This window comes from Lynx canadensis, chromosome A1, assembly GCF_007474595.2.
Source record: "Lynx canadensis isolate LIC74 chromosome A1, mLynCan4.pri.v2, whole genome shotgun sequence".
Taxonomy (NCBI): domain Eukaryota; kingdom Metazoa; phylum Chordata; class Mammalia; order Carnivora; family Felidae; genus Lynx; species Lynx canadensis.
The window spans coordinates 109,492,362-109,518,346 of NC_044303.2; the positions used below are offsets into that span (position 1 = coordinate 109,492,362).

At 37.6% G+C, this 25,985-nt stretch overlaps 1 protein-coding gene and 1 long non-coding RNA gene across 5 annotated transcripts in view; one reads left to right on the top strand and one right to left on the bottom strand.

Annotated features, from left to right (window-relative positions):
- The window catches only part of RAD50 (RAD50 double strand break repair protein), an 89,318-nt gene that overhangs the window by 38,322 nt on the left and 25,011 nt on the right, over positions 1 to 25,985 (top strand). For all 4 annotated transcript variants that reach the window (XM_030317828.2, XM_030317834.2, XM_030317852.2 and 1 more), the window contains exons 10-21: positions 563 to 745; positions 2,201 to 2,358; positions 5,462 to 5,637; positions 6,388 to 6,625; positions 13,285 to 13,474; positions 13,887 to 14,013; positions 14,398 to 14,591; positions 16,410 to 16,520; positions 18,031 to 18,123; positions 18,204 to 18,317; positions 23,856 to 23,983; positions 25,271 to 25,495. In XM_030317828.2, coding sequence (XP_030173688.1) covers positions 563 to 745; positions 2,201 to 2,358; positions 5,462 to 5,637; positions 6,388 to 6,625; positions 13,285 to 13,474; positions 13,887 to 14,013; positions 14,398 to 14,591; positions 16,410 to 16,520; positions 18,031 to 18,123; positions 18,204 to 18,317; positions 23,856 to 23,983; positions 25,271 to 25,495 — 1,937 coding nt within the window. The remainder of the gene's footprint in view (positions 1 to 562; positions 746 to 2,200; positions 2,359 to 5,461; positions 5,638 to 6,387; positions 6,626 to 13,284; positions 13,475 to 13,886; positions 14,014 to 14,397; positions 14,592 to 16,409; positions 16,521 to 18,030; positions 18,124 to 18,203; positions 18,318 to 23,855; positions 23,984 to 25,270; positions 25,496 to 25,985) is intronic.
- The window catches only part of LOC115515766, a 40,570-nt gene continuing 35,206 nt past the window's right edge, over positions 20,622 to 25,985 (bottom strand). The window contains exon 5 of the long non-coding RNA XR_003969404.1: positions 20,622 to 20,768. This is a non-coding gene — a long non-coding RNA (uncharacterized LOC115515766). The remainder of the gene's footprint in view (positions 20,769 to 25,985) is intronic.

Here is a 25,985-nt window from a genome sequence, read left to right on the forward strand (position 1 = left end):
AGTATTTTCCCTCTAGGTTCCACACACTGTAGATTTTCTATGATTATTGCCATGTTACCACTTTTTATATCGTAAAAATTTTCTTAGCTCATCTCTTCCTTTTTATGAATTTCCAAATTTTCTTCTTCATTTGTAATCTGTCCCCTTGCTTCACATCTCTGCCACCAAAGTAGGCATTGTAAAGTTTGGCAATTCTCCCTCTCAGATTCCATCTTGATAATTTAAGTAAACATTGCTATTTGCATACATTTCTGTCAATTTAGCAGTTTGTCACAATATTGCCTTGTGATGGGGAATCACTAAACTATATACTCAGAAGAATCACTAAACTATATACTTAGATGTATTTTTCTCAGTTTTACAGTAAATTCTCAGTTGTTTTCCTCTTTGACCTTCCAGGTTCATTTACTAATTCTCTACCATTATAGTAAGGCAGCTTTATAAGATTTTCCTTAAAAATCTTATTTCTTAAGCTTTTTCTCTTGTTGGATAAAAGCAAACAATCATTTTGTCATTGTTTTAACATGAATATATAAATTTGTGTGTTTGAATTTTTGATAAGGAACGTGAGCTAAGCAAGGCTGAGAAAAACAGCAATGTAGAAGCTCTAAAAACAGAAGTAATAAGCCTTCAAAGTGAGAAAGCAGACCTAGACAGGACCCTGCGTAAATTGGACCAAGAGATGGAACAGATAAACCATCATACGACAACACGTACCCAGATGGAGATGCTGACCAAAGACAAAGTATGACCTTGCTTTTTGTTCTGATTATACTTTCTGGTATTTGAAATAACTATGGAATATTTAGTTCATACTGGCATTATATTTTAGGAGTTAAGTGAGCTTAATACTCTGTAAAATCAGGGCGCCTGAGTGGCTCAAGTCGGTTAAGCGTCTGACTTCGGCTCAGGTCATGATCTCATGGTTCTTGAGTTCAAACCCTGTGTCGGGCTCTGGGCTGACAGCTCAGAGCCTGGAGCCCGCTTCAGATTCTGTGTCTCCCTCTTCCTGTCCCTCCACTGCTTGCACTCTGTTTCTTGCATTGTCTCAAAAATAAATAAGCATTTAAAAAAAAAAAATTATACAATACACTTTGGAGTTTAAAAACTTTTTTGTAATTATAAAAATTAATATAGAAGAATATATACACATGCACATCGCTATTAATTTTTATCATATCTCATACAGAAGTTTTCTTTTTTTTTTAATGTTTATTTATTTTTGAGAGAGAGAGAGAGAGAGATACCATGACCAGGGGAGGGGCAGAGAGAGGGAGAGACACAGAATCCGAAACAGGCCTCTAGGCTCTGAGCTGTCAGCCCAGAGCCTGGTATGGGGCTTGAACTCTGAACGGTGATATCATGACCTGATCCGAAGTCAGACACTTAACCGACTAAGCCACCCAGGTGCCCCTCATACACAAGTTTAATTTTCATGTTTTCAGACTTGTTACTTTTTTCTCTTATGCACAGAAAGCAATCCCCAGTGTAAGACTTTAAGAAATTTTGTATTCTAGGGGCACCTGGGGATCTCAATCGGTTAAGCGTCTGACTTTGGCTCAGGTCATGATCTCACGATTGGTGGGTTCGAGCCCCCCTCAGGCTCTGTGCTAACAGCTCAGAGCCTGAAGCCTGTGTTTGGATTCTGTGTCTCCCTCTCTCTATCCCTACCCTGCTTGCGCTCTCTCTCTCTCTTCTCTTTCTCTCTCTCTCTCTCTCAAAAGTAAATAAAACATTACAAAAAACTTTTTTTTTAATTTTGTATTCTTTCATTTTTAGCATTTTATTTTATTTTTTTTAATTTTTTTTTCCCAACGTTTATTTATTTTTGGGACAGAGAGAGACAGAGCATGAACGGGGGAGGGGCAGAGAGAGAGGGAGACACAGCATCGGAAACAGGCTCCAGGCTCTGAGCCATCAGCCCAGAGCCCGACACGGGGTTCGAACTCACGGACCGCGAGATCGTGACCTGGCTGAAGTCGGACGCTTAACCGACTGCGCCACCCAGGCGCCCCAGCATTTTATTTTTTAAGCCTAGAACTTTAATCAGTCTAGAATTTATTTGTTTTCTTACGGGCACCTAGCTGGCTCAGTTGGTAGAGCATGTGACTCTTGAGCTTGGAGTTTTAAGTTAAAATTTGTGTTCTTCATGTAATGTGGAGATCTTGGATTTCATAAAAAAAAATTTTTTTTTCTACAGTCTGACAAAGATGAACAAATCAGAAAGATAAAATCTCGACACAGTGATGAATTAACTTCATTGTTAGGGTATTTTCCCAACAAAAAGCAGCTTGAAGACTGGCTTCATAGTAAGTCAAAAGAAATTAATCAGACCAGGGACAGACTTGCCAAATTGAAGTAAGTATTTGCAACTTGTAGAAATGTAATACAGATCTCTTATTTCATGCTTTTATTTTTCATTGTTTTAATGTCTTGTCATGTATTGTCATAAAATGGTATGTCTTGTGTTAATTGACTTTGGTTCTACTGTATTTTATGAATCAAGTAAAATGGTGACATTGATTTGGGCCTTTTGTTCCTTGAAAGTTTGCAGAACTTAGTGAGAGGATTAAAATTCTCCTTTTTAAAAATGACACCTGAAACTATAAAACCCCTAGAAGAAAATATAGAGGGAAAGCTTCACTATATTGAAATTGACAAATATTTTCTTGAACCTGATACCAGAAGCACAGGGAAAGAAACCAAAAATAGACAAACGGGGGCCTGCGTGGCTCAGTCAGTTAAGCATCCTATTCTTGATCTCAGCTCAGGTCTTGATCTCCCGATTCATGAGATCGAGCCTCACATCAGATCCCTGCTAACAGTGCAGAGCCTGCTTGGGATTCTCTCTCTCCCTCTCTCTGCGCCTCCGGAGCTCATGCCCGCCCTTTCTCTCTCTCTCTCAAAATCAATAAATAAAGTGCTTTTTTTTTTTTTTTAAAGTAGACAAATGGGACTACATCAAAGTTAAAAACTTCTACACAACAAAGGAAACAATAGTGGGAAAAGTCAACCAACCGAATGGGAGAAAATATTTACAATCTATATATCTAGTAAAGGTTTATTATCTAGAATATGTAAAGAACTCCTATAATTCAACAACACAAAACCAGATAATTGGATTTAAAAATGAGCATGGGCACCTGGGTGGCTTCGTTGGTCAAGTGTCCGACTTCAGCTCAAGTGATGATATTGCAGTTCGTGAGTTCAAGCTCCACATTGAGCTCCATGCTGACAGCTCAGAGCTGGAGCCTGCTTCAGATTCTATGTCTCCCTCTCTCTCTGCACCTCCCTGCTCTCATTTTCACTCTCTCTCAAAAAACAAATAAGCATTTAAAATTTTTTTTAAAAAAATGGGCAAAGGACTTGAATAGACATTTCTCCAGAGGCAATATTCAAATGGCAAGTGAGCATATGAAAAAATGTTCAGTATCACTAATCATCAGGGAAATGCAGCTCAAGGCCACAGTGAGATATCACATCATACCAGTTAGGATGGCCACTACCAAAAAAAAAAAAAAAAAAAAAAAAACAGAAAATAACACGTGTTGGTGAGGATGCTGAGAAATTGGAACCTTTGTGCATTGTTAGTGAGAATGTGAAATGATACAGGTGATATAGAAAATGGGTGTCTTTCAAAACAGAATTACCAGATCCAGCAGTTCCACTTCTGAGTATATATTCAAAAGAATTGAAAACATCTTGAAGAGATTTTTGCAAATCCATGTTTATTATAGAATTATTCTCAGTAGCCAGATGAATGGGTAAAGACTCGGTATATGTTTGTGTATAACAGTATTAACTCAGCTTTGAAAAAGAAGGAAATCCTGGGCTCCTGGCTGACTCATTTGGTCAAGCGAGTGACTCTTGATCTCTAAGTTGTGAATTCAAGCCCCATGTTGAGTGCAAAACTTACTTAAAAAAAAAAAAAGTTCATCAACTTGGATGAACCTTGAAGGATATTATGTTTAGTGAAATAATTTAGTTTCAAAAGAACGAATACTATATGATTCCACTTAACAGACCTACCCAAATAGTCAAACTCTTAAAAACAGAAAGTATAAAGGTGTTGCCAGGAAATGGGGGAAGAGGGAAAGAGGAATTGTTGTTCACTGGTTACACAGTTTCAGTTTTACAAGATGTAAAAGTTTTAGAGATAGGTTGCACAATAATGTGTGTATGGTTAACATTGTACTGTGCACTTAAAAGGTTAAGATGGTAGTTTTTATGTGTGTTTTTTACCACAATAAAGAAAAAGTGATCACTTTTTTCTAATGTCACTTTGAGTGGTGGTTGGATAAGAGTCAAAAATTCCTTACAGATTTTTGAGGAAGATAGTGGATTTGGCTTTGACCATGTTTAATTTGTGCTTGTTGTGGAAATATCTCTTAGGGAGATACTGGAGTTTGAAGTTCAAGAGATTGGAAATTGTTGCTTTGTAAGTAATAATTGAAGTCATTAGTACAGGCAATATCACTTTAAAGGGGTTTATGCAAAGAGAAGAGAAAAGGTTATGGTCTGATGCCTCAGAAACAGCAGCATTTACTGTTGGTAAGCAATGAAGAAGAGCAAGTAAAGGAAACTAGAATTAGGGGAGCTGGGGTGAGAGCCAAACAGGAGTGGTTCTTGTTCTTGATGCCTTGAGAAAATAGACTTTCAAGGAAGTGGCCAACAGTGTTTGGTGCTAAGATAGTGGTGTTGATGACATTGCTCAGTGACTAGGATGATCAAAGCATCATCTGTATTAGTTACTTTTATTTTTCCAGATTTTTACTGTGTCTCAAAATGGGAAGTATCAAGATACAACACACATGCATTCATACACACTCATCTGAAACAAATTTCTCAAAATAGTACATGTCCTAACTATGCTCATTCTGCTCCAATACATTTTATTCTGTTTCATTTTTTAAGATAGGCTGAATGTAATGCATTATATTGATTACATGCCTTGCCTAGTGCATCATAACCTGCAAAGTGAAAAACCCTGATCTTTGTCAGTATGGAGGTTGGCTAGGATGATATTTAAGAGTTGGAATGGAAGGGTGCCTGGGTGGCTCAGTTGGTTAAGCGTCCAACTTAGGCCTAGGTCATGATCTCATAACCCGTGTTGGGCTCTGTGCTGACAGCTTGGGGCCTGGAGCCTACTTTGGATTCTGTGTCTCCCTATTTCTCTGCCCTTCCCCCGCTCACACTCTGTCTCTCTTTCTCTCTCAAAAATAAACATTAAAAAAAAAGGAGGAATGGAGATAAATTGTACTAGTGAGCAAAATCTTCCATGAATGAGAGGGAATGGATGATGAGACCTAAGTAGATGACAGCAACAACGAAGGGATGAAGGAGAAGTTCTTATAGGAGAGAAGGGAAGTGATATTGTGAAAGGGTCCTACCTACCTACTCACACTTTTCAAACTGATTTCTCATGTTTTAAAATTGTAATCTATATTTGTTCTTATTTTAGCAAAGAACTAGCTTCAGCTGAGCAAAATAAAAATCATTTAAATAATGAACTAAAAAGGAAAGAAGAGCAGTTGTCCAGTTATGAAGACAAGCTGTTTGATGTTTGTGGTAGCCAGGATTTTGAAAGTGATTTAGACAGACTTAAGGAAGAAATTGAAAAATCCTCAAAACAACGAGGTAAGTTACCTTCTTTTTTTACTTTTTTATATGTATGTTTATTTTTGAGAGAAAAAATTATTCGGAGAGAAAGAAATATTATTGGGAGAGACAGGGAGAGGGAACGACAGAGGATCCAAAGCAGGCTCTGCACTGACCACAAAGAACCTGTTGCGAAGCTCAAACTTAGGAACCATGAGATCATGACTTGAGCTGAAGTCGGACACTCAACCGATTGAACCACCCAGGTGCCCTAAGTTACCTTCTTTATAATATTGAGGTACTTTGACACTTTTGAATTTTCACCCACAGGTAACTGAACTGTTAAGGATGAGAGATTTAAAAACTTAGTTCTGGAGCCAAATGACTTTAGTCCTGATTCTACAACTTGATGGCTGTGTGACTTTGGGCAAATTATCAAATCTTTCTTTTACTTCAGACTTATCATCTGAGGACATAATTACCTACCATTTAGGGTTTGAGGGAAGAGTAAATGAGATTATTAGTATAAAGCTCTTAGAACAGTTTCTGGCACATAATATGCTCTAAAATTTTGTTACAGTTTTTGTGTGTTACCAGAAAGTAATTAATACAAATCTGAATGTATTGTGTCCTTTCAAAGATTATGTAAATATCAGAGAATTTTTATTTCTATAATGTGTTTATAAAGGAAGAATAATCATATACATATGGGAAAGGATTGTAACCATCATGACAAAACTATATTTTATATTCCTCTCACTGGTAATAATATTTATTTTCTTAAAATAGCCATGCTGGCTGGAGCCACGGCAGTTTACTCCCAGTTCATTACTCAGCTAACGGATGAAAACCAGTCATGTTGCCCTGTCTGTCAGAGGGTTTTTCAGACAGAAGCTGAATTACAGGAAGTCATCAGTGATTTACAGTCTAAGCTGCGGCTTGCTCCAGATAAACTCAAGTCAACAGAATCGGAACTAAAGAAAAAAGAAAAACGGCGTGATGAAATGCTGGGACTTGTCCCCATGAGGTGAGAATATGGGTTTACCATTACTGTACATGTAACAGTAGCACCGTAAAAGTTACTCATCCAGGGGTGTCTGGTTGGCTTAGTCAATTAAGCACTTGACTGTTGATTTCAGCTCAGGTCATGATTTCACATTTCACGAGTTTGAGCCTTGCATCGGGCTCTATGTTGACAGTGCAGAGCCTGCTTGGGATTCTCTCTGTCTCTCTCTCTCTGTCTCAAAAATAAACAAACATTAAAAAAAAAAGGTACCCATCCAGTCCCTGGCCATATTTTAGGTGTTGAGTAATGTGTTGAATGAGTAAAAATTCAAGTCAGGATTCTCAGCCAGTATGTCCCCTTTCATGTTATTTATGTGATAAGTAAAATAACTTATGTGATAATAAAATAACTATTTTGTTTAAAGGTGAGAAAACTTCTTAAACTACTCACAGGGTAGATATAATCTTAACTTTTTTTTGTTTTGTGTGTATGTTTATTTAATTCCTGAGACTTGGCTTAGGAACAGAAATTTTGACAGATTTTGAATTGTTTGCTAGTATGGTACTTTCTAAACCTAGCAAAAGAATTAAAGTCTTATAAAGCTCCCCCAAAAGAAATTTTAAACTATATTTTTATGTCTTTCCCACTTTCTAAAAGAATGAATCATAGTGATTTGTATTGTTTATTTTCCCTCACTTATTCAAGAAATTCAAATGATGGTGTCTTTATAAATCAAATCAAGTCAGAAAGTCTGTGATGATATCTTGTTGTCTCCCACAATATAGAGCATGCAGCTGGTCACAGAGACCAATATGACATAGTCTCTAAGGAGCTGATGCTCTAAGTAGACAAGCTCTCAGAATTGAATATTTAGAAAGCAGGGCTTAATAAAGTACTTAATTGGTTCAGACAAATACATTAGTTAAGAGAGAAGCCAGTGGACTATAGAATGAGAATAAGATTTTGAGAACGAGATGGGAGGGGAATACAAAGCATAGGGAAGTTGGTTCAACTCTATTAACAGAAGAAAAGTGGAGAGAGAAATGAGGACAGTGTGTGTGAAGGGGAGAGGAGCATAACCTGTGCTGCAATAGAAAGGTGATCTAGAGTTGGAAGAATCATGTGGGGAGATTGATTTCCAAAAGTTAGGAAGATAGGGCTACATTATGTTCAGACCTAGTTACAACTCCCTCTGATAGGTCATAGGGAGTCATCTTTAGGGATTTATGAAAAATGTGTTTTAAGAAATTAATCTCATGTTAATATATTGAATGGATAAGAGTGAGAACAACTCAGTTAAGAATCTGACTCTTAGTTTTTGCTCAGGTCATGGTTTCGCAGTTCATGGAATTGAGCCCTGTGTCAGGATCTGTGCTGACATCCTGGAGCCTGCTTGGGATTCTCTCTCTCTCCTTCTCTCTGCCTCTCTCCCCCACTAACTCACACGCTTTCTCTCTTTCTTTCAAAATAAATAAATACATACTAAAAAAAAAAAAAAAATGTGGGGCACCTGGATGGCTTGGTTAAGTATCCAACTTCCGCTCAGGTCATGATCTCACAGTTAGTGAGTTCAGGCCCTGCATCGGGCTCTGTGCTGGTGGTGCAGATCCTGCTTGGGATTCTCTCTCTCTCCCTCTCTCTGATTCTTCCCCACTTGCACACTCTCTCTCTCAAAATAAATAAACTTAAAATTATTTAAAAAAAAAAAAAAAAGAGTGAGAACTACTCTTGAAGCAGAAAAGCCAGGAGGGTATGTTGTCCTGGAAAACCAAAGAGAAATTTCAGGAGAAAAAGTCAGAAAAGTCTAAGCAGATAGGCTTTGTGGTAGCCAGCTTCCAAGATGATCCCCAGTGATCCCTACCTGCTGGTATTCATGCTCTTGTATAGTCTTCTCCCACGTTCTAGGATTGGTCTGTGTAACCAATAAAATATGACAGAAGTGGTAGTGTGTCCCTTCCAGGATTCAGTTATATAAGACACTACTAGCTGCCTGCTCACCTTTTCTTTTGGAAATGGGTGAAGCCACCTGCCATATGAGCAGCCCTGTGGAGGGCCCCACTTGACAAGGACCTGAGGCCTTCAAACAACCACACGAGTGAGTACCATTTGGAAATTGATTCTCCAGCAGTCAAGCCTTGAGATGACTGTAGCCCTGGCCAGCAGCTTGACTACCACTTCAGTGAGACATCCTGAGCCAAAAGTACCCGGATGGCTGTTTCTGATCTTAAAATAAGTGCTGTTGTTTTGGGCTGCTGAGTTTTGGAATGTTTTGTTATGTAACAATAGATAACTAATATAGTCTTCAGGGTGAAAACTAGATTATTGAAGGTTATAGAGAGAATGTGATAAGGAGACAAAAGCAGTAGTTTGAGAATGAAAAGGAGGGAAAGGAATAAGGCAGTATCTTGAAAGGAAAAAGATTAAGTAAAAGATAAAATGTCAAGTTGGTAGAAAGTGCACTTAGAGGAAATGTGAGCTTAGTTCTGTGTCATATTGATATAAGTAGCGGAAATCAACATTGTATTATATTTTAGGACCCTTGCCATCAGAGCTCCCCTTCTCAGTGTAGGGTACATACTTTATTCATTGCTTTACTTCCTTAATTCCTTCTGTGTTGTAATACTAGTAACTATTTGCTATGAGAGCTGTAGTATCTGTTCAGTTATTTACTGTTCCGTGACAACCTCCTCAAAACTTAGTGCCTCACAACAACCATTTATTAGGATTTTCTGTGGCATGACTGGGCTTAGGTGGGTAGTTCCTCACTTAGGGTTTTTCATGCAGTTGCAGTCAGATGTTGGCTGTAGTCATCTCAAGTCTCTACTGGGGTCAGTGTTCAAGATGGCTCACTCAGATGACTTTCAGTGACACTGACTATTAGCTGGGAGCTCAGCTGGGGCTGTCAAACACAATGCCCTCGCATGGCCCACACATGTGTTTTGGGCTTTTGGCAGCAGAGTGGTTGGATTACCAAATGAAGGATCCTAAGATCGAGTAGTACAAGATACAGGCAATAGAAACTGCTAGTATCTGAAGGCCTGGGCCCAAAACCTGGCACAGTGTTACTTCTGTTGTTGACTATTTGGTCAACAGTAGTCACAGAGCCTGCCAAGATTCAATGAGAGGACACAGACTCCACCTCTCATTAGGAGGAATGTCAAAGTACTCGTGGCTGACTAATCCATATAGTACCCTAGTATCTGGAGTGGCCACTATATGCCACTCTGGTCACTACACACAAAGTAAGATATCCTAAAGCTAGAAAAACAAATATGTAGTCTAAGAGGTAAATCAGTGCCTTGGAGAAAAATATATAGCAGAGTAAGGAAGTACAGAAGATCTGAGTGGTGGTGAGAGGGAAATTGCTGTTGAAGGTGACAAGTGAGTGTAGACATGAGAGAAATAAGGGAGCTAGCTAGAGAAATAAGGGACAATATTTGTCCAGCAGAAGAGCATTCCAGGCAGTCCAAAATCCCTGAGGCCAAAGGGAAAATGGTTGACGATGAGCTCAGAGAGGTAGTGAGGAACCAGATTTTGCTTATCCTCTTTGAGGGAAATTTTTGTTGTTGTTAATATTTATTTACTTTTAGGAGAGAGAGGGGGAGACACGGTTCCAAAGCAGGCTCCAGGCTCTGAGCTGTCAGCAGAGAGCCTGACACAGGACTCAAACTCATGAACCATGAGATCATGACCTGAGCTGAAGTTGGATGCTTAACCAACTGAGCCACCCAGGCGCTCCAAGGGAAATATTTTTATTTAAGGGCCAAAACTCATCAATACTTAATATATTAAGACCGTCATCGTGAATGAAATCTCAGATGAAAATATACGTGTTTATCATTTTGCTTAGTACTGAGTCAGGTTTATTTATTATGACAGCTCAGTAAAAACTCATTATTTTTCCCCATTGCTTTGAAAGATGTTTTCACCCAACCATATCTGTATTGGTTTCTTTTACTTAAAAGCCCCTTGGAAAAGGAATGCTGTCACAAAAATAGAACTGAGTTTCTGAAAATTTTACACAAAAGAACACAGTCCTAATCTCAATACCCCATTCTTTTGGGAAACGTCTTTATTCTTATGATACTTATTTTAGCATCTTAGGTAATCATCAGAAAAGAAGGCATCAAAATCTGGACCACATCAATTAGAGGTTTTTTGTGTGCATGTGAAAATGTAAAAATAGGGTTACAATTGAATGGATACCTATAGTTTTCCACAAAGATGTCCCCAGTCAAGTGAGTGCTTGACTGTCTTTGGGCTATCGTAGCCATGTCACTGTCTAGGTACTAGGAACATACTTTAAGACCAGCTCATGGTCTATGACCACAAGATTCAGGAAGTAATGTGAGCATGGAATTACTCTGAATCTGCATACCTTCATAATTACTCAGGAAATTTTTTCATCTCAGTGGCATAACAAACTATAGGTCTTCTGTTGCCACAGATCAGTTCAGGTTGGCATTTCTTGGTCGTAGTGTAGACTTTTAAAAATTGTTAACTCATAGCAGTGTGCCAGAGCTAACTCTTGAGTTTTGGGTTTTTCCTTTAGTTTACTGTAAGACTCCATTAGAAATCAATTTAATTTATTGTACTAACTTTTAATTAAGAATTTGGAATTTTTCAGAAATAAAATTGATAGCTTTTTTTTTTAGGGTTAAATACAAATTTTGTTTCAGAGGTTCAACAAAGTTAGATGTGGAGCCAGTCTTCCTGCCACCAGAGTGGTAGTCCATTAGCTACAGTAGGTGCGATAAACTGGCTAACAGCTTTTGTACCATAATCCCATGTGGCATTTGGCTGAGTGGTCTCCTTCCTTTTTTCCATCTTTTTTTTAAACGTTTTATTTTGAAATAATTGTAGACTTAGAGAAAAATTACAAAAAATAGTACAGAAAATTCACCTCTACCCTTCACCCAGCTTTTCCTCATGTTCACAATTTATGTAACCATAAACTAGTTATCAAAACCAAGAAATTAACATTTGTGTGATGCTGTTAACTACAAACCATATTCGAATTTCAGCACTTTCCATTAATGTTGTTTTTCTGTTTCAGGATCCAACCCAGGATCCGACGTTGCATTGTTTTTATTTCTCCTTAGGCTCCTGCAGTCTTCAGCATCTCTTCATTCTTTGTTTTTCACCATCTTGATACTTTTGATCAGTATGGTCAGTTAATTTATAGAAAATCTCTGTTTGGCAAAGTGCACAGTAATACAGTAGTCACCCTTATCTGCAGTTTCACTCTCTGCTGTTTCCGTTACCTGAGCTCAACTATGGTCCAGAAGCAGATGATCCTCCTGACATATATTAACAGTAGCCTCACTTGAAGTCACAAGGCCTACATCATTCTCCTCACTTCATCTCATCATATAGGCACTTTATCATCTAACATCACCACAAGAGGAGGAAGGGTACAGTACAATAAGATATGTTGAGAGAGACCACATTCATATAACTTTTATTATAGTATATTGTTATAATTGTTTTATTAATAGTGTTAATCTCTGTGCCTAATTTATTTTTTAAAAAAAGGGGTTTTTTATGGTGTTTATTTATCTTCGAGAGAGACACAGAATCTGAAGCAGGCGCCAGGCTCTGAGCTGTCAGCACAGAGCCTGACACGGGGCTCCAAACTCCCAAACTGCGAGATCATCACCTGAGCCAAACTGACTAAGGTTAAGGTGGTTGGACACTTAACCAACTGAGCCACCCAGGCACCCCTGACTGTGCCTAATTTATAAACTCTATCATAGACTTGTCTATATAGGAAAAAACAGTATATATAAGGTTCATTTTGTATATAAGTGGGTTTGAGGCATCCACTAGGGATCTTGGAATATATCTCCTGTGGAGAAGTAGGGGGGAATATTGTAATTTTTGTGAGTAAGATCTGCCATCGGATACTAAAATGAGTGGGCAGAAATTTGAGGGGCACCTGGGTGGCTCAGTCAGTTGAGCATCCAACTTCAGCTCATGTCATGATCTCATGGTTCATGAGTTCATGCAAGCCCTGCATCAGGCTCTCTACTGTCACTGCAGAACCTGCTTTGGATCCTCTGTCCCCTCTCTCTCTCTGCCCCTTCCCTGCTCACAATCTCTCTCTCAAAGATAAACAAGCATTTAAAAAAAAACTTTTCTTGGGGCGCCTGGGTGGCGCAGTCGGTTAAGCGTCCGACTTCAGCCAGGTCACGATCTCGCGGTCTGTGAGTTCGAGCCCCGCGTCAGGCTCTGGGCTGATGGCTCAGAGCCTGGAGCCTGTTTCCGATTCTGTGTCTCCCTCTCTCTCTGCCCCTCCCCCGTTCATGCTCTGTCTCTCTCTGTCCCAAAAATAAATAAACGTTGAAAAAAAAAAATTTTTTTAAAAAAACTTTTCTTAAGTTTGAGAAGAAATGAGATAATGACATAGTCCCAACATATTTCTCCTAATATAAGTTATTAATTACAAAGAGAAAAATAGTAACATTATAGCAGATAAATCTGGCTGATACCATGTTACCTAAATGAACAAGATTAACATCTCTAGTAATAAGATGTAATGACATCATGTCCTCACTGATGAGATGCCCTGAGAAGGGTACAGTCACTTCTATGATATTCTTGCCAAAAATTTAGGACTTCCGTTTCATGATAAAAAAAATATTAGATAGCTTATTTTTAATTGTGTGTTCTCTGTTAAGGCAAAGCATAATTGATTTGAAGGAGAAGGAAATACCAGAATTAAGAAACAAACTGCAAAATGTCAACAGAGACATACAGCGCTTAAAGAATGACATAGAAGAACAGGAAACACTCTTGGGCACAATAATGCCTGAAGAAGAAAGTGCTAAAGTATGCCTGACAGATGTTACAATTATGGAAAGATTCCAGGTAAGTTTATTGTAGTTTAAGGCAGAATAAAACTTGTTTCCTGGTGTTTTAAATGTGAAATGTGAGAGTGGTAAAAAACAGTACATCGTGTTCACGTATAGTTTGCAATTTAGAGTTCCCTGTCCTGAACTGCAGATAGTCTGAGTGAGTACTGCTTAAACTTTACATTCCTGGGTTTCGATATTTCATTCATAAATATGAGAGTTAAGAAGTAGTCCTGTTTATTTTCATTTTAGTCAGTTTGCTTTTGTCATTTAAGTTATTAAAATTCATTTCACCCTATTAAACTTTGTTAAAATTATATCTGAAATCAGTTGCAGATTTAGATTTTAAAATAATAGCAATTTTTTAAGATTTTGAATAATTATAATGTAGCAAGTTTGTTAAAAGAAATAACTGTTTTATTCTTAAGATGGAACTTAAAGATGTTGAAAGAAAAATTGCACAGCAAGCAGCTAAGCTGCAAGGACTAGACTTGGGTAGAACTGTCCAGCAAGTAAACCAGGAGAAACAAGAAAAACAACACAAGTTAGATACAGGTAATAGAGTCTGTCTTCATGTACGCATAGAGACTTGATCCCAGCTTATGCTTTTTATCATAAATTTTGTATCTGTTATGTTCTTCCAGTCCACAGTATATCCACTCTTTTCTCAAAAGAGAAAAGTTTCCTTGCTTTGCACAACAAATTTTAAATGATGGGAGGTTTTGAATGATAAGTGTCAGAGGAGCTCTACTGTTTCTGCCCTGTGATCCTTACCCATGGCTGGTCAAGAGGGATTTTGTAGCACTTTTACTACAGGGGGTGGGACCCATGGAAACTCAGCCTGTGTGAACTCCATAGAATCCATATAAGGAAGGTTGCTGTTTGTAGTATTTTCTGTATCCTTAACATTAGTCACGGTGTGAATGTATTTTGATGCAGTTTCCAGTAAGATTGAATTGAATCGTAAGCTTATACAGGACCAGCAGGAACAGATTCAACACTTAAAGAGTACAACAAATGAACTGAAGTCAGAGAAACTTCAGATATCCACTAATTTACAACGTCGTCAGCAACTGGAGGAGCAGACTGTGGAATTATCCACTGAAGTTCAGTCCTTATTCAGAGAGATAAAGGTAAAAAGATTCATACATACATATATATGTTTTTTACCTTAGTTCAAACACATGAAGTGCTCTTTATTGCTGTAGTAGCTAAAACTATGGATATTGTGAGGATCAAATGAAAACAGTATAATTCTTTGCATGGCTCCTAGGTGATGGAACTTGTACTAATAGGTAAAGATGTCTGGGAGGATTTTGGCCATAATAAGCAAGAATTGGCTGCCTGGTTAATTAGTGAATTTCCTGTCATTGGAGGTGGTCAGCGCGTGGCTGGCTAATGACATACATGATTGTATGGGACATTTGTCTTACCTGCAGATTACTCTATCCATGGCAGACACTGCCTCCCACTCATAACACTTTTTCTGTTTGATTCGAGATGTAGTCTCAGAGTCCTTCCCAATGTAGTGAGCAGGCACATGGAATGGAAATCATTTGGCATTCCTTATCTAGATTAATCAAAATAATCTTACCTAGTTTTTTTCATAATTATAAACATTCACTGGGCACTAAATAAATTACTGAACCTGTCATTAAATGTTATAAATGTTTCTTAAGTATTTTTTTACTATAAATTATCAGAGGCTTAGAGTGTGATATAAAATAGTAATACCTTGGGGCGCCTGGGTGGCTCAGTCGGTTAAGTGTCCGACTTAGGCTCAGGTCGTGATCTCACGGCTTGTGAGTTCAAACCCCACTTTGGGCTCTGTGCTAACAGCTCAGAGCCTGGAGCCTCTTCAGATTCTGTGTCTTTCTCTCTCTCTTTGCCCCTCCGCCACTCACACTCTGTCTCTGTCTCTCAAAAATAAACAAACATTAAAAAAAAATTTTAAATAGTAATACCTTACATTTGTATAATTTTTTTTTTCTGTTTATGAAGCCCTTTGACATTAAAGAGTTCAGTGTCTTAGTAATCCTTTTGAGATATGTGGCTATAATCTCTTTTATACAAAAGAGATTGAGACTTACAGATGTCCCATGTCTTAGCCAAGTTCATGCAGCTAGTAGGAGGCAGGGTTTTCAGAGTCTAAGACATTGGACTTCACACTACACCATACCTCTTCTCGTTACGAAAAAATATACCTAACACTCAAGTAATACTAAAGAATTGTCTCTACTTTTATGGGTTCATTAGATATTTCATTAGTTATCTTAACGTGCTTGAGGCTCATGTTTTGAACATTGATTATCATGTAATTATGCTATAGAGATGTTACAAGGCTGAATAATGTAGACTCCTGATTAGTAAAATAGTTTGTTACTTTCCTTCCAAAATAGGTGTGGACACACCAACATCATTATACCTGTATGTTTTTATTACCATAAAATATCTATTTAGCCTTAGCAAAGTAAGCTTAAGGACAAAACTATCTGTTATCATCATATTCCCATCTGTAAAAGAGAGGCCTGACCTGAAAAGCATTCCTCTTCTTTGGCCACTTAGAGTTGACATGTGCCCCTACAGACTCATAAAAACTTATACCTGAAGGCACATGCCCATATAACTGGGAGCACATGGCCTGGATTAGGAATCAAGTCATTGGCTGAAGTAGTATATAGCATAAGGGCTAAGAAGAAGACTCTGGAGCTAAACGAAATTTGGATACTGGATTCTTCATTTACTGGCTGTTGTGACCTCAAATCATTTGTATGCCTGTTTACTGATCTGAAATATGGGATGGTAGGGTTTATATAGAGTGTTTGGAAGGAGCAAATGAGTTAATTTTTAAAGCCTGGTACATACAAAGTACTTTGATTAGGACTATAAAGTCTGACACCTGAAATAAGATAATGGAATATAATATAAAATTCTGTATTTTGTATTTTTAGGATGCTAAAGAGCAGTTAAGCCCTTTAGAAACAACATTGGAGAAGTTCCAGCAGGAAAAAGAAGAATTAATCAATAAAAAAAATGCAAGCAACAAAATAGCACAGGATAAAGTAAGATTTCATTTATATTTTTGTTATATACATATATTAAACTTATGTTCAGAGCATGATGTTAGATACTAGCATTTCACATGAAATTAAAAACATAAGATAAATAGTATTTTGAGATTTGTGACATAATCCTGACATTAAAAATTCTCATTAGGGGTGCCTGGTGGCTGATTGGATTAAGCGTCCGATGTCAGGTCAGGTCATGATCTTGCACTTTGTGGGTTTAGGCTCCACATCAGGGTCTTTGGTGACAGCTGGAGCCTGGAGTCTACTTCAGATTCTGTATCTCCCTCTGTCTCTGCCCCTCCCCTGCTTGTGCTCTGTCTCTCTCTCTCTCTCAAAAATAAACAAACATTAGGGGCGCCTGGGTGGCTCAGTCGGTTAAGCGTCTGACTTTGGCTCAGGTCATGATCTCGTGGTTCGTGAGTTCGAGCCCCGTGTCGGGCTCTGTGCTGAAAGCTCAGAGCCTGGAGCCTCTTTCCGATTCTGTGTCTCCCTCTCTCTCTCTGACCCTCCCCCGTTCATGCTCTGTCTCTCTCTGTCTCAAAAATAAATAAAACGTTTTAAATAAATAAATAAATAAACAAACAACATTAAAAAGAATTCTTGGGGGGTGCTGCCTGGGTGGCTCGGTCAGTTAAGCGTCCATCTCTTGGTTTTGGCTCAGGTCATGGTCTTGAGGTTTGTGGGTTCAAGCCCTGTGTCAGGCTCTTCACTAACAGCACATAGCCTGCTTGGGAGTGTGTGTGTCTCTGTCTCTCTCTCTCTCTCTCTCTCTGTCTCTCTCTCTCTCCCTCTCCCTCCCCCTCTCTCTCCCTCTCTCTCCCTCCCCCTCTCTCTCCCTCTCTCTCCCTCTCTCTCCCTGTCTCCCTCCCTCCCTCTCCCTCCCTCTGTCTCCCTCTCCCTCCCTCTTCTTCTCCTTCCCTCTCCCTCTCTTTCTCTCTCTCTCTGCCCCTGCCCCACTTTCTCTCTCTCTCTCAAAATAAATAAATAAACTTTACAAAATTAAAAAAATTCTGGGTGCACCTGGGTGGCTCATTTGGTTAAGTGTCTGACTCTTGGTTTCAGCTCATGTCATGATACAATGGTTCGTGGGTTTGAGCCCCACACAGGTTCTATGCTGACAGTGCAGAGCCTGCTTGGGATTCTCTCTGTCCCTCTCTGCCTCTTTGTCTCTCTCTTACCCCCTCTTTCAAAATAAATAAACTTTAAAAAACTTCTTGTTAGAGTAAGGATTAATATTAAATTATTTTGCTTCTTGATCTAAAATAGAAGTTGAGAATAGAGATTTCTTTAATCCAATCCCATAAACAGTAAGGGGAATTATCTCAGATTATAACATTTGCAGTTGACGGAAACTGGAGCACAAAGCTCCAGCTTCTAAGCCAGTGTTTCACTGTGTTCATCTATGAAGTTTTTGTTACCTTATTTCCTTGGAAATAAATCTTCTTAAATGCTCTGGTATAAATAAACATTAGTATTAAATAAATACTAAAATATTTTTTCACAGATGAATGATATCAAAGAGAAAGTTAAAAATATTCATGGTTATATGAAGGACATTGAGAATTATATTCAAGATGGGAAAGATGACTATAAGAAGGTAATTTAAAACTTAAAATTATTTATTTACTTATAATTTTTTTCTTGTAAAAATTCTTCAAAGAATTTTCTTTTTTGTAGCAAAAAGAAAATGAACTTAATAAAGTGATAGCTCAACTAAGTGAATGTGACAAACACAAAGAAAATATAAATAAAGAGATGGGAATCATGAGACAAGATATTGATACACAGAAGGTAGGTCTTTTTTGTTACTAGCTTATGATATCACTTATGCCAGTCTTTATGTTTTCATTTTTACTTTTACTTTCAGTAGATCCGTTGGATAAACATACATACAGAGAAAAGCAGTTGTAAGAACATAGTCTTTTCTTCCTTTCTATTTTATTTCTCATAAAAGACACATTTAGTAAAAGTATAAACATAAAAGATTTTAAATACAAAATTTTAAACATAAAATTAAACTAATTTTATAAATTAAAATTCTCCCTCCCCTCTGCCAATTCCCGGTCTCATTCCTGGATGTCATTACTGGTAACAGTTTTTTGTTTGTTCTTATAGAAGTTGCTTATTCATATCAACAGGTGGGTAGATCAATATCTGTGTGTACGTGTGTGTGTGTGTGTATACATATATATATATATATACACTTTTTACATATGGGATCATACCATTGATATTCTACACCTTTTTTCAGTTAGCGCAATTTGGTCTTACATACCAGGTCATCTCATCCACCCACCACATTCTTTGTAATGATGATGAAATACCCCATTTTGTGTGTGTACCGTAAATTGATTACTTTTTTCTTATTGCAAGTGGTGGCAATGAATATCCTACATACATCTTTATTTTTTATTTCTTTTCTTAATGCAAGATAAAGTCACACAAAACAAGGATGGAGGTATAATAATCTTAAAAGTTACAACCAAAATATCTATATATTAAGTCATTTTTCAATTGATTCCTATTTCATTTTCCCTATTAAGGAAATTAATTTCTGCATTGTAATTAAAATCACATTGAGAAATTATCTTGTTAAAGATAATTCCTTATGTAAGCATTGTAGTTAATGTCTTTAAAAGCTGTATCATTTCTTTCTTCCTGCTGTTTTAAACAAAATTTGCTATATGAGTGCTTTAATCACCTAGTTATAAATGACGGTTAAAATCTTTTTGAAGATTAGCTCTATCACCTGTCTGCAGGGCTTCTAGCCATAGTGCCAGGTATTTCAAATATATAAATATTAGTGAAAAGTAAATCTCTACCACCTAGAGGTGCCTGACTGGCTCAGTCAGTGGGGTATGCAGTTCTTGATCTCAGGGTTGTGAGTTCAAGGCCCATGTTAGTTGTAGAGATTCCTTAAAAATAATAAAGTTTTTTTTTTAAATAAAATCTTTTAAAAAAAGTAAATCTTTGCCATCTCATAAATGCTGAATAACTATAAATATATGATGGTGTGTATAACAACGTTTAGTTAATCACTAGTTTACATAGGGATGGTCTATTTAAAATCACAGTCTATAAATCGTTCATGTTCCTCCATATATAAACATATGTAGAGGTCGTTAAGATTTGCCCATTTGTGACCCTTAAGTTGATGGTCTAAACTTTAGTAGATCTGACTGTATTAGTTTACTTTTGTAACCTTCCTTGTTCCAGAAATTATTTAGTAAGTTATATACATAGAGCAATGCCAAATAACATTTTAAGTTAGTGGAAAAATGAGACTCTATGGAAATATGGACAAGAAGGTAAAACCAGGAGAGTAGTAAGTATATAAATGTAGCCCATGAAATGTGATATGCTTGTTAAAGATTTTAGTAGTCACATGAAGATGGGAAGTCACAAAGTTAAGATTTACATTGTCTCAGAGCTGAAAGGAAACCAGTTCCCTGTAATCAAACCAGAGAAAAATGTCTCCCATAGGCATTTATGGCAATGAGGACACTGTGTAGATTAATAAAAATAGGTCTTTAGCAAATGTCTTGGGGCTTTTAAATTTTTTTAATGTTTATTTATTTGGGGGGGGGGGGGGCAGGAGGCAGAGAGAGAGAGAGGGAGACACAGAATCCGAAGCAGGCTCCAGGCTCTGAGCTGTCAGCATAGAGCCTGATGCTGGGCTGGAACTCCCAGAACTGTGAGATCATGACCTGAGCCAAAGTCAGATGCTTAACTAATTGAGCTACTCAGGTGCCCTGCTTTTTTTTCCCCCCACACAGTGTGTTTCAGCATCTTTTTTTATCTTTCCTTGATGAGGTGTTCTTTGGAAGGTGGTGTGATTAAAGCCTAAGATAAATGTTGGAGTGTTTAGAGAACTAGGGGCACCCATTAGAATCACTTGGGTTTACCACTCCTAGGATACAACCAAGAAAATTTTAAACATGTTCGCATAAAAACTTGTATAAGAATATTCATAGCAGCGTTATTCACAGTAGTCAAAATATGGAAATAACCCAAATGGTCATCAACTGATGAATGGATAAATGTGGTATATCCATGTGTATTAGGGTTCTCCAGAGAAACAGAACCAATAGGATATATACCTATATACAAATTTATATAAAGGAGTTTATTATAAGGAATTGGCTCACGTGATTGTAGAGTCTGAGAACTCCCAAGATCTGTAGTTGGCAAGATGGAGACCAAGGGAAGCCAATGGTATAGTTCCAGTCTGAGTTTGAAGGCCTGAGAACAAGGAGAGCCAAGGTTTCAGTTCAAGCCTAAAGGCGGGAAAAGACCACTGTTCCAGCTTAGACATTCAGGCCAGCGAAGTTACCTCTTACTTGGAGGTCTTTGTTCTTTTCAGGTCATTGTCAGTTAATGTGTTGAGGCTCACTCACATTGCGGGGGCGGGGGGGACAGTCTGTTTTAGTCTCCCAATTCAAATGTTAATTTCAAGACGTACTCAGAATAATGTTCCACCAACATTTCCAAACATATGTCTAAGCACCCCATGGCCCAGTCAGGTTGACACATAACATTAACCCTCACTCATGGAAAATTATTCAGCCTCGAAAAGGAATGAAATATTGATATATGCTACAACATGGATAAACCTTGAAAACAACATGCTAAGTGATCAAAGAATCCAATCACAAAAGACCACATACTGTATTATTCTTTCTATATGAAATGCAGATACCCATAGGGACAGAAAGCAAATTAGGGTTGCCAGGGCTTAGGGGAAGGAGAGAGAAGGGAATCAAGTGACTGCTAATGTGTTAGTGTATTTCCTTCAGGGGTGGTAAATGTTCTGAAATAAGATAGTAGTAATTGTGGCATAATCTTGTGAATATACTAAAACCACTGAGTTACACACTTTAAAATGGTGAATTGTATGGTATATGAATTACATCTCAGTTTTCTAAAAAAAAAAAAAAAAAATCACCTGTGTTATTAAAAATATACATGTCTGGGTTTCCATTATAGGCCAATAAATCAGAATTTCTGGGGCATGAGCAGAGGCATGTATGCTTTGTTAAAGTTCCCCAGGGGTTCTGATCTATCAGTCACTGAGCTAGAGCATTGCGAGCTTCTAAGCTATCCTCTAGAATTACATGGTCTTTTTCCCAACCAGACTTGATGGGCATTGAACTGCATCTATTCAGTGTGCTATTTTATCAAAGTTGCCTAGGAGGCAGCTAATTTTTAGGTTTGCTTTAGGTATCCCACTGCATGCATTAACTGTCATCTGAGCTGGATGACTGGAGTTAATATTTAAAATTGAGCCTAACATTACCTTATTTCATGATTAAGCTCTACTAAATTTAGTCCACAGAATAAAAAATTTGGTAGTTTAATAACCTGCCTCCCTCCTTTTTTAGATGAAAGGAACTGGAGGTGACCTGTCTTGCCCCAGGTCACAAAAGCAGCAATAGAAGGAGAACTTGACCTTACGTTGTCAAATTGCTCCTATAACAGAAAAACAGTTCTGTTGTATTATAACTGCATCTGGCTTTCTTTTCTCTTTCTCCAGTAGTTTGTTTTGTAAGCAATAATTGGAATTCTCAAGGACACATTTAACCCAAAAAGCTTTTCCCTATCAATTACTGAGCCGGGCACTGTGCTGGTTACATATGTTCACTCATTTAATCTTCATATCAGCTCTGTATGACAGGTGGTATTATTATCACCATCTTATAAGTAAACTGAGGCTCAGAATTTAAACTAATTTGCCCAAAGTCATCAAATATGAGAGCTTTGTAATGCTGAGATTTGAGCCTAGATGTACCTGAGTCCAAAACTTTTGCTCCTTAACCACTGTGCTGTATACTGTCTTCCAGAATGACAGTTAAGGGCAACTAGAAGCTGACCTTAAAAAAAAAAAAAAAAAAAGAAAGAAAGAAATGCTTAGCTTTCTGTTACTAATAATGAAAAAGTCCAAGCATAGTCTACTATGGGAGAATTTTTTCAACGTTTATTTATTTTTGGGACAGAGAGAGACAGAGCATGAACGGGGGAGGGGCAGAGAGAGAGGGAGACACAGAATCGGAAACAGGCTCCAGGCTCTGAGCCATCAGCCCAGAGCCCGACGCGGGGCTCGAACTCACGGACCGCGAGATCGTGACCTGGCTGAAGTCGGACGCTTAACCGACTGCGCCACCCAGGCGCCCCAAGAATTTTTGAAAGTCACAGCAGCTGCAGTGGTACATTAGGTTGCCTTGGCAACAAAAGGACATTTACAACTGTATCATTTATATGTATATTTGTATTACTGTTTGCAGGAAAACTGAAGGTGGCCTTAATGACAGTTTAAGAAAATACCTATCTCAAATTACTGAATCATAGATGGGAGACTTAAGCATGTGACAGAAGTCCTGGGCTTCCCTTCTTCTCACTCACCTCCCAGATCCTTATTCCTTAGTAATTCCTGTGCCATTACTGTTGGCAAGAAGATAACTGCCACAAGTCTGCCCCTCCCTCCCACTTCCCACACCACTGAGTTTATTTCAGTTGCAAGGATTACTGCAAGAGGGTCCTAGCTTCCTCTTTGAAAAGTCCAGACTGTGAACTTGGGATGAGTTTCCTATATTCAGGCTTTTATGAGCCAAACCTGTTTCTGCAAGATTTTTTTGTCTACATTCCAAAGAGTCACCTTATAAGCTATTTGTTTTGGCTCTTGACAGCCTAGTCCACAATCACCAGGGTAATTACTGAAATAATTATGTTGGTGTTGCTGCTGCCGCTAAGTGATTGGGTTTCTTTTTTAAGGACAGAAGTACTCAGAACAGCCAACTTTTAAATTTTTCAATTCAGTTCAATGGCCAGGGAAAGTGTCATCACTATGTAGATATATACTATTTTTGTGAAATTTCTGACTGTCTTGTGACTATCATTTGTCAGCTTCAAAGTAAAGGTCTATCTGACATACCTAACGCTTCTTACAACCTTGGTACATGTTAGGGGACAGATACAAATAGGGGAAAAAAAGTGGGGGAGACTGATAGTATATTTCTCTCTTGTGATCTTTTACATCAGTAGTCTCTCTTGTGGGGTTCCCATGCAAGATGATCCAATGAGGCATTAAGTATAAAATACTACAACATCTAGTTATATTCTTTTATTTCATCTTTTAAATATCTGTTTTGTGTACTTATGGGCCAGCCATATTTTTCCAGGCCTCAAGATCCCTTCACAGTGGCTTATTCCCCCTCTGTTGAGTTTAACATGATTCCAAGTAAAGGCAGAATTAGTACCACCTGTCAACAGCTGTATATTGAGTCTCATGTTGGTAACTTGATTGTTTTTGTTAACCAATTTAATATTATTTAGATACAAGAAAGATGGCTACAAGATAACCTTACTTTAAGAAAAAGAAATGAGGAACTAAAAGAAGTTGAAGAAGAAAGAAAACAGCATTTGAAGGAAATGGGTCAAATGCAGGTCTTACAAATGAAAAAGTATGTTTGTAAAAGGAGCCTTTAAAGATCTTTTTATTGAAATGTAAACAATATTCAGTATATTTTTTAAAAAAGAATTTTAGCATAAGTCTACCTTGAGGCTTACAGGGAGGTGAATGGATTTTTTTTATGCAACTATATGTCAGGGCTTTACGAATTGAATTACCAAAGAAGTGATAAAGAATTTGTAGTCATACTGGAGTGATGGGCAGGATTAAAAATGCGAAGTCCCCAGATCTCCCCAGTTAGCTATTTAAAAATCTCTTTCATATATTGAAAAAATCAAACTTTATAACTGGAAGAGCTCTTCATCTTCAGTCTCATTTTTAAAGCATGAGGACATTGAGACCCAGAAAAAAAAATCCACAGGAAATTATGATGAAGGCCTGGAATGTGCCCCAGATATCCTAGCTCCCAAGCCTCAGCTCTTTAACATTGCATTGTTAGCACTCCCAGTGTTGAAGTTGAAAGAGTGAAGCTTTTAGAAGATACTTAAAATCGAAATAATTTATTCTTTGCTACTGAAGAAAAGCCAGGTATTTTTATAATTTCTTCTTTGCCTGCTACATAACAGTGATGTCTATATTCATTCAGACTACTAAGTAGGTCTGATCTTTTTCCAATCTGTCTTCAACTAGCGTGCAACAGAAATATCAACAAAACATAATCAGGCCAGTTCTGTAAGAATGTCCATAAACTGGAGAACAGTGCTTAATAAGAGGTGCTTAATACATAACTGTTAAATGAGTAAGGTTTTTAAAACACATATTCAAATCTGTATTACCTCCCAACTTATCATAAAAGTTTGTGTATTTTACCTTTTGGGGTTATAATTATGCTTCTATTTGGGCAAGTGAGATTTTGTAGATTACAAACTTTTATTAATACCAAAGAAACTAATAGTTTGAGATGAAACTGTATTTTGTCTCTGATGTACTGTGAACAAAATGATGACCCTTCTTAGTAACTTCTCAGTGTTGATAATTGTGCATTCTTGGTTCACAGTCAGAATTCTGTGAATTTGTAATTTAATCACTGACAGCACTTTTTTTTAGGTTAGTGCTTAAAGTAAGGAATTTGTTCAGTGTTCAGAGTTCCTTATTCGGCACACAGAAATCAGCAGTTTAGAAACCTGGAAGCTTCAGAGATTTGGGAAGGAAGAAAATTTTCTTTAGTACTGAAGCCTTAATAAGGAGACTTATTATATATCTGAAAAGATCCAGCTTTTCCATTTCAGGCTGCTAAAAGCTAAAAATTGTCCTTAATTGTCATTTTTACCTTCTGTAGTGATCATCAGAAATTGGAAGAAAAAATAGATAATATAAAAAGAAATCACAGTTTGGCAATAGGGCGACAGAAAGGTTATGAGGAAGAAATTATACATTTTAAGAGAGAACTTCGAGAACCTCAATTTCGGGATGCGGAGGAAAAGTACAGGGAAATGATGATTGTCATGAGAACAACAGAGCTTGTGAACAAGGATCTGGACATTTATTATAAGACCCTTGACCAGTAAGTAATGGACTGGGGATTTGGTTTCCATGGCAGTATCGGCTAGCATGTTTTACTCATATTTTCCCTTTTTTTACTTTTTTATATATAGTTGATACATACCAAAGAATGGAAATAAATATGTGTACACACACACACACACACACACACACGTGTGTGTGTGTGTGTGTACGCATACACATGCATGCTTAAGTTACAAAGTTAAGTTTTAAAGCATTAAAATCTTAAAGACTACTCCTGATACCACCCTCCACACCCATTCCAAGAACTCTTGCATTACTACTAGGTGCGATCCACTTAGTAGCTCCTCATCTCAACCTTCTGTCCTCTTCGCTCCCCAGAAACACTGACATAGATTTTTGCTTTCTCTGCTTCAAAATAATAATAATAATAATAATAATTTTATCATATGTACTTTGGGGTTTTTTTTTGAGCTTTTAAAAAAAATACCATATTCTGTGTCCTCTTCAAGGATTTGCCTTTTTTATCT